This window comes from Elephantulus edwardii, unplaced genomic scaffold (genome assembly GCF_000299155.1).
Source record: "Elephantulus edwardii isolate Elephantulus edwardi_28Jun2011 unplaced genomic scaffold, EleEdw1.0 scaffold00190, whole genome shotgun sequence".
In the NCBI taxonomy this organism is placed as follows: Eukaryota; Metazoa; Chordata; class Mammalia; order Macroscelidea; family Macroscelididae; genus Elephantulus; species Elephantulus edwardii.
In genome coordinates, this window is record NW_006399940.1 from 3,931,040 (window position 1) to 3,940,301 (window position 9,262).

At 35.8% G+C, this 9,262-nt stretch overlaps 1 protein-coding gene across 2 annotated transcripts in view; it reads left to right on the plus strand.

The window, feature by feature from the left end:
* Nucleotides 1-9,262, plus strand: part of NEGR1 (neuronal growth regulator 1) — a 1,417,016-nt gene that overhangs the window by 781,905 nt on the left and 625,849 nt on the right. For both annotated transcript variants that reach the window (XM_006896776.1, XM_006896777.1), the window contains one exon: nucleotides 6,737-6,862. In XM_006896776.1, the coding sequence (XP_006896838.1) occupies nucleotides 6,737-6,862 (126 nt within the window). The remainder of the gene's footprint in view (nucleotides 1-6,736; nucleotides 6,863-9,262) is intronic.

Below are 9,262 nucleotides of genomic sequence, written 5' to 3' on the forward strand. Positions count from 1 at the left end.
CTAGGAATATTGTAGCTGATGTTAGATGGATCTTAGCTGAAAGCAGGGAATACCAGAGGAATGTCTATCTGTGTTTCATTGACTATGCGAAGGCATTTGACTGTGTGGATCATAGCAAACTGTGGCTATCTCTGACTCAATGGCACATAACAACAACAACATCCATAAAATTAACAATGCCTCAAACGTGTTCTTGAGATGATTTCTAAATTTAGGAGAAAAAGACTAAACATCATTTTTTGGTTCTTGTAGGTTTGTTTGTATTTTCTGTTTTAATTTGAACTTGCATATCAATAGTTGACGGTCTGCTCTACAACCTGTCCTTGTTTTGGAAGTGATTTAAGCTTTTCTAAAGAATCTTTCCACAGATGTAATCAGTCTGATTCCTGTGTAGTCTATCATGTGAAGGACATGTATATAGTCACCATTTGTCTTTTTAAAAAAGGTATTTACAATGAATAAATCATTGTTTGTACAAAATTTTCATTCTATATCTAGCCTCATTTCTATCACCAAAGCCATGTTTTCTGCCTACTGGCCCTCCTGTCTTGTTCCCAACTTTTGCATTCCAGCCACAAATTATGATTAATGAAACTTCGTTGTATGTTCTACCAATTTCAGACTATTAAAATTGGTGGAAATCTTCTATTTTCTCCTCTGTAGGTTTAGTTGTTGAAGTGTGTATTGAATGATAATGGTATTAACAAGTCATTCTTGTATACAGTATCCTGACACTCGTGATTTTGGATGGATAAATAGTAAGCTATCCACTCACAATATTATACTTTAGGATGAATCTAGAAATTATTTTTTTAACTATGAATGCAGTCCCATTTTTTTCTCACATTTTCATCCTCAGCATAATAGATAAACTGATTTTCTGACTCATAGTTGCCCATGCCAATATATATCAGCATATCAATGCCTAGTATGTCAAGATTTATGCTTTCTATTTATTTTTTAACAAGGTTTCATTTTCCTACATTCATTACTTTGCACCACTTTTCAACCATTAGTGTATTTTTGCTACCATCCTTCCTCCTTTTTGTGTCTCCCAGTATGAGAGCTCTGTCTCCAGTGCTGTACACAACAGTTCTAAGTATACTATTGTCCATAGGATTTTCAAAAGCCTGTTGTTTCAGAAATGGTTGGTCATTCTGTCTTAATATAGGAGCTCCACTTTACTATGTCTTTAGCTTCAGTTTGAACTTTCATATAAGTGATTATGTTCTGTTTCAAAAGCAGCACTTGGCATAGTTTTCTAACCTAGTATTGAGCTTCTCCAATGACTTTTTCCACAGACATAATCAATCTGATTCCTGTGTATTCCATCAAGCGAGACCCTTGTGTATTTTTGTCATTTGGTTTTTCATAAAAGATATTTTCAGTGAATAAATCAGTGATTGTACAAAATTCTATTGTTCTGATCATTCTTCCTTGTTTCCAACTTTTCCTTTCCAGTCATTAATTACATTAATGAATCTTAGTTGCATGTTTGATCAATTTCAGATTGCAAAAGTTGGTCATTATTGTTATGTGCCTCCAACTTGCCTGCAACTTGGAGTTACTTGCAACTAATTGTGACTCTATATAAAATAGCTCTGAACCCCACCGTACCTCAAGCCTATTTCACTGTCTCCAACACATGTCATCATTACTCCAGTTACTGGATCATTCCATCTCATCCAGGGTCTTCTTCTATTGATCTGTCTCTCCATCCTTCCAAGCATAATGTCCTTCTCTAAGGAATTGTTTCTTTTGGCCACATGCCCAAAGTATGTGAGTTTTAAAATCCTTGCCTTCAAGAAACACCTCAGTTTCACCCTACCCAGGACATACCCATTCTCTTAGCAGTCCATGGTATGTTCAATACCCTTCTCCAGTACCACAATTCAAAGCTATTAATTCTTTTTATCATTTTTAGTCATTGTTCAGCTCTCTGATGATAGTAAGTAATTGTGAAGACTATAGCTTGAATCGGGCACACATTAGCCTCTAGACTGACTTCATTGCTCTTCAGTACTCTGAAGAGGTTTCTGACAGTAGATTTTTTTGGTGCAACTCATCTTTTGATTTCCTGACTTCTGGTTCCAAAAGTGTTGATAATGGAAACAAGCAAGCTAAAATTGTTAACAATATCATTCTCTTTTCCATCTAGCATTATGCTTCCAATTGGCCCAATGGTGACAATCTTTGTTTTCTTAATAGTGAATTTCAGTCCATATTGAAGACTGTAGTCCTTGAATTTTTGCAGAAATGCCTTAGGTCCTCAATTTCAGCAAGCAATGTGTATAATCTGCATAATTCAGGTGGTTGATGAGTCTTCCTCCAATTCTTATGCTACATTCCTCCTCATTGTGTTAAGCCTCTGGAATGATTTTTCTGCATATAAATTGAAAAGGTATGGAGATAGGATACATCCTTGGTGTATACCTTTCCTGATTTTGAACCATGTAGTATATCCTTGCTCTGTCTAACAACCGCATCTTGGCCCAAGTATAAGTTTTACATCAGCACAATTAAGTGTTCTGGGATTCCATTCTTCTCGAGGTTAGCTACAATTTGTTGTAATCCACACAGTCAAAGTTTGCAAAGTTGATAGAAATCTTCTATTACCTCCTCTCTGGCTGCAATTATTGGTTCACATAATTGAATGATAGTTTTCCATGAATACGTATGGGTTTATCCTGTCACTAACATTATATATAAGGATGGATCTAGAAATGGTCTTTTTCACTGTGAATGTGGCTCCATTTTTTCTCACTTGTTCATTCCGGGCATAGTAGATTATATGACAGACCGATTCAAAGTGGCCCATGCCAGACCATCCTAGCTTGCTAATGCCTCATATGGCAATATTTATGTTTTTCACTTCTTTTATTAACAATGACCAATTTTTCTACATTAATACTTCTTACATTCCATGTTCCAATTATTAGAGACTCTTTGTAACTATTCAATCTGAAGGCACTGCTTCCAGTGCTATATCTACTAGTGTAAGTGTGTTCTACTGTTAAGGTAAAAAGGTGGAGGGTCAGGGCAGGAGAGAAAGACTCTGGTTGAGATGAATTGACACAGTGACTATGACAATGAGGGTCAGGTGTGTCAAAGACACTGGTTTAGCTCAAGACATTAGGACAGGATTCAGAGATATTTCTTCATAGAATTGCCATGAGTCGTAGTTGATTTGATGACACATTATGACATTTAGTATAGTGTATGACAGACAAGTGCTGTAACCAAAAGAGCAGATGAAAGACAAGAGCAACAACATGCAAAACCTTCTCCAATACAAAAACTGATAGATAAATTATACCCGTAAGAGAAAAATCGTAAAGACAAGCAAGCATACAGACATAATGGCACGGATAGCTGTATCCCTACCTCAAGGCAAAAGCACAGGGTCCCAAAGGCCTGAAGGTTAAACACTAATGAAAACCAGATGAGCTGTGAGATGACACTAATAATACCATTCATAAAGAAAGCATAAGGTCATTAGAAAGACAGGAGGAAGAAAAGAGTAAAATAAATGTCAGAAATGTCAAGAAAGGAGTTTTTCGAAGATATGTCCTTTCTCCATACCTTTTCAATCTATATGCTGAACAGATCATGCAAGAGGCTGGATTTTATGAAGGAGAATGTGGCATGAGGATTAGAAGAAGAGTAATCAACCTGTGTTATGGAGATCATACAATCTTGATCACCATAAATAAGGACTTGAAGTGTCTACTGCAGAAGGTCAAGGACTACAGTCTTCAATATGGATTGAATATGAATATCAAGAAAACAATGATCCTTACAACCAGGCCAATAGGCAGCTCATGATAGATGGAGAAAAGATTGATATTTTTAATGATTTCATCTTGCTTGAATCCATAGTCAACACCCTTGACACTGTTAGTCTTGTTATTAGGTTCTGTTGAGTTGAGTAAGACCCACAGGGACCCTATGAACAACAGATCTTAGTCCTGTCCTATCTTATGCCATCCTCATACTTCCTGACATGTTAGACCTCATTGCCACAGTCACTGTGTCAACCCACTTAGTCAAGAGTCTTCCTGTCCTTCGCCAACCTTTTGTTGCACTGATCATCACGTCATTTTCAAAGGAATCACCCCTTTTAGCAACCTGCCTGAAGTATGTGAGGCAAAGCTTTATCATCTTTTCCTCCAAAGAGCACTCTGGCTTCACTTTCTCCAAGACATTTGTTTGTTCTCTTGGCAGCCCATGAGATGTTCAGTACTCTTCACAGACACCATATCTCAAAGGCAAGAATTCTTCTGCCATCTTTATTCATTGTCCAGCTCTCAGATGAGATCAGAAAGTGATCAGAAAGACCATGGTGTGAATGCCAGTGACTATTGGCACTAGCAATCAGGAAATACAAAAATGAATTGCACTAGAAAAATCTGCTGACAAGGACCTCTCCAGAGTACTAACAAGCAACAATGTCAGTGCAGAGATTAAGGTGTGCCTGATTTAGGCCATTGCCTTCTCAATTGCTTATACATCTGAGTGTTAGAGAATGAGTAAGGATGAAAGAAGAATTGATGCCTTTGAGTTATGGTGCTGGAGAAGAGTATTGGACATTTCATGTACTACAAAGAGAACAAATAAGTCTGTCTTAGAGAAGGTGATATCAAGTTACTCATTGGAGGCAAAAATTTCTAAGCTCAGTCTCATTCTTTGTGCATGTTTGCAAGAGGGACCAGTCTTTGGAAAAGGACATCATGCTTGAAAGGTAGAGTGGCAGTGTTGGAGAAAAGGTAGATAAGATAGATTGACATTGTGACTTCAGCAATGGGGTCCGGTGTGTCAGAGACAGTAAGCTTTGCTCAGCTTGGGGCAAGGTTTAGAGCCATTGTGTGTAGAGTTCCTTAGTTGACTCAACAACACATAAAAACAATGAAAGTGATAATCACAATTGAAGATATGTGTTCATTGGAACAAGCACTTTTGAAAATTATTTAACATATTTGATTTATTTACTCCTTAGAACAGCTACCTGGATTTGGACTGTTATCGCCAGGTTTCATCAAAATACACCTAGATAACAAATCTAACAAGAACATCTAGGATTTAAAGTTGTGCTGCTTCCTGTGGATTAAATGAAAGTATCTGGAGGATACATGGTAGCATAATAGATTAAGTGATAAACTACTAACTATTCAGGACAGTAGTTCAAGTCCATTAAAAACTCCTAAAAAGATTTACAGACTCAGAAACCTGATAGACGGTTTTCAGGACTCATACTACACTCAATAGCAGTGAATTTGGTTTTAGAGAGAATAAGGACATTTCAATGGTCAGAAATTTAGTTTCAATTTTTTTTAGCTTTTATTTTCCAAATTAGATTTTTTTTTTATCACTAGGTTCATGGAGTGCTCTGTAATAAAAGCTTCCATCATTTAGTCTATCAGAGAAAACAGTACATAATATTGTTCCCTTAACACTTGGAGAAATGTGGTGTAAAACAGTATAATGAAATCTGAAGAAGTCCTGAAGTGATCAGATTTATGTTTTTTTTCATGCATTTCCCAGCCATTGATGAGGAGAAAAATTCATTTGAGCACTCCTTTCACATCTTTTAGAATCTGTGTTTCTTAGAATCTAGCTGTTAAGACACTCTGGCCCTGCTATTTTACAGACAGGAAATTGAAGACAAATTAAACTGAGAAAGAAATATTTTCCTGACATCTTACCTCCCAAAGTTACAATGTGCCTTACCTCTCACTCAGTTTTTTAATTAATATACAGGCATAACTATCCTGACTTTTTAGGTGTCTTCCAGATTTTCTTTTTTATTTAATCATTTGACAGAAGAACTATCTTTACAGAGAAGAAATATTGATACAAAAATCATTAGACAACCTCTTAGTCAAACAAGACAAAACCTGATAATGTTATGGCTTACTTAATGCATTTTTTTTTCATTTAAATGATGTCTAATTGTTTACCTTTCAATGTTTCAATTTATCCTAAAGTATTTAAAACTCTGGTGGCCTAGTTGTAAGCTGCACTGCCAGTCCAGAGGCACACAGTTTGAATACACCAGCTGCTTTAGGGGAGAAAAATGGGCAATCTCCTCCTGTGCAATTTACTCCCTCTGAAAATCCACAGCCAGAAGGTAAGCTATGGGTCAATTCTCACTCAATGGTTCAACAACAGCATGTAAATACCTAAACGTCGTTGTTGTTGTGTGCCATGGGAACTGACCCATCGCAGACCCTCTGGCGGTTTTCAGAGACAGTTAATCTCACGGGGAGGGCTTGCCTCTTTCTCTCACAGAGCAGCTGGTGGCCTTGAACTGTGTACCTTAAGAATTGCAACACAGCTTCTTGCCACTAGGCCACCAGAGCTCTCTATTTAAACATTGGGACTTTTAAAAATAAAAAAAATAAAAGCTTTACAAATATAAGGGGAGCTCTGATAGCATTATCCTTAAGGAATTGTATTAAACCTAAAATGATGCCTCTCCAGCAGTGCAATCCACCAGAAATTCCAAACTCCTTTCATGTGTAGAAAATCCAATGGAACTTAAGGTATGGATCACTTCTGACTCTACCACAGTGAGTGTTAGAGAGTCCTGAGGATCTAAAAATGTGTCTAATAGATGAACATCGATCATATGTACATTTCATTGCAATTACTTAATTGCATGATTTCATGGAGTTAATAACATGAAATTCAACCCAATTTTATAGTTTTCTGACCACTGCATGTTTTGCCATTTCAGTTCCTCCGAAGATATATGACATCTCAAGTGATATGACCATCAATGAAGGAACCAATGTCACTCTTACTTGTTTGGCAACTGGGAAACCAGAGCCTTCCATTTCTTGGCGACACATCTCCCCCTCAGGTAAAGTGGGACTGTATCAGCTTCATATGTGCAGTTCATTATTTCCCTGGAGCCTTATTGTGCCTAATTGTAGATAGTCTTTCTAAATATTTCCTTGGAGTTCCTAATAGGATATGACATTTACTTATTTCATTTAATTAGGGAAAAATTTTAATAGAAAGTATAAAGACTACTACTTTTATCTAGAATGTTTTATTTACAAAGAATCAACTTATTGATTATTATTTAATGAATATTTTCTGTCAAAGTTGAGTGAAACTGATGACTCTTGATTGCTGTTAAAGGTTATTTTCACTTTTTTAAGACTATTTCAAACAGAATTCATTAGACAATTGTCTGAAATGGAGATATTATAAGAGACAGATCTTCATTAAAATGTGTGTAAGAGATTTACTCAATTACCATTCATGTGTTAATATTCAAGTATGGCAAGCTAAGATAACCAGAGTATAATAATTATATACAATCTATGAAGCTTTATGACATAATTTCAAAGTGCAGTTCAGAATCATGAATTTTGGGATTACCATTAAATTATAACCAATAAAGGAATTTCAAACACAAAAGCTGAAGTAACTTGTATGAAATCACACCGCTAAGTAGAATAAAGAAATGAAACAAAAAAAAAAATTAAAAAAAGAAATGAAACAAGATTATCAGTATAAAATTACAAAAAAAAGTGTCAGTGTTTCTGTTATGATGTATGTTCTCCCAAAGAGATTAAGTTGATCTAAGGTAACTGAGGAATAATTGTCGTCGAAACAAATAGATTTCACAGCCATAACATAAGAATAAAGTTGTGTGAAATATAAATGTTCGAATAATCTCAAAGACACATGGTTCGAATCCACTAGCTACTCTGTGGGATTAAGGTGGGCAATCTCCTCTTATGTGATTAACTGCCTCTGAAAACCCCTTGGAGAATCACCTACGGGTTGGTGACAGCCTGAAGATACTCAAGAACAACACATACAATATTAAGGGGGCTCTGGTAGCTTAGTGTTAAGGAGTTCTACTACCAGCCCAAAAGAATACAGTCTGAATCCACCAGTTGCTTTGCTGGGGAAAGATGGGCAGTCCTTTCCCATGCTATTAACTGCCTCTGTAATCCATGGGAGGGTCAGCTATGGAAGAGTTTTGACTTGACCATACAAAACAACAACATATACAACTATTAATATCATTGTAAAAGTGATAATTCTATTAGCACAAGAGTGATACTTTTAAGAGTAATACTGCTTTATTTCAGGTAAATGAAATTTTAGGGATTTTTTCCCCTATTTTTGGTTGAAATAGCTGCAACCTGACTAGTATGATAAATTTACTTTTTAAGAAACAAGAAAAGTATATTTTATGTAAGCACAGAAAAAAGTATAATTGGAATATCTATTCTCTGTTAATACTTTCTGTAATATCGCTTATCCCTAGATTATTTTGTAATTTCCTTTAGTCTGTGGTTTGCCTAATGAGACTTACCCACATAATAATTTCAATATTACTATTAACATGAGAGGGGAAAAAGTCAATGGTATAGCACTGTACACTTAAATGTGTTATGGTCTCTGAAATTTTTTTTGCAATTTTTTGAAGCATAAATGTACCTCTTGACTCTTCCAACACATTTTTCTCTAAAGCTGCTACAGAACGAGAAAACTGGTCTTAAACACTGAATGCACAGCCGGACTGTCTACAAGGTTTAAGTGAAACAAATCCAGGACTAGCAGTTAGGACACATGTGTGTTTGTTAATCAGCTCAGCAAATTTTTGTACAAATCTCTTAGCCTTAGTTACCTTTAACTAATTTTCTTCTTTGCTTTCCAAAATGCAAATGATAGTAGTCCCTGGGTATTGTGAGACTGAAATAAGATAATAACTTTAAGAATGCTTTTAAAATTATATGGTAATATGAAAATGTACAGTAGATTCTTTTTATTGAGGTTTTTTTAATTAATGATTTTTAATGCAACGCATATATTTTTAGAGCATATTCTTTGCATATAATTTTCCCCCATTCATTCCTTGTTGCACATTTTCCTCCTTGCCCACGCCTCCCAGCCTGGCCCCGGCTCATTTTTCTATTTAAAGAAAAACAATTCTTTCATTGTTATACAACCCCTTCAAGGTCCACAGTCCACTTTAATACACATTTCTTTTTCTTTAATCTTGTCATGAAAAAAATACCAATTTTAATGAAGTCTATACACAGCTTCTCTGGAGATGAAAAGACAAGGAAAAATGGGGTTGCCTTTATAGTAAAAAAAGTAATTTCTAGATCCATCTCGAAGTACAACACCGTGAGTGACAAGATTGCATCCATACACTTACAAGGAAGCACAGTGAATACCACTATCATTCAGATATATGCACCAACAACCAGAGCCAAAGAAGAAGAAATAGATG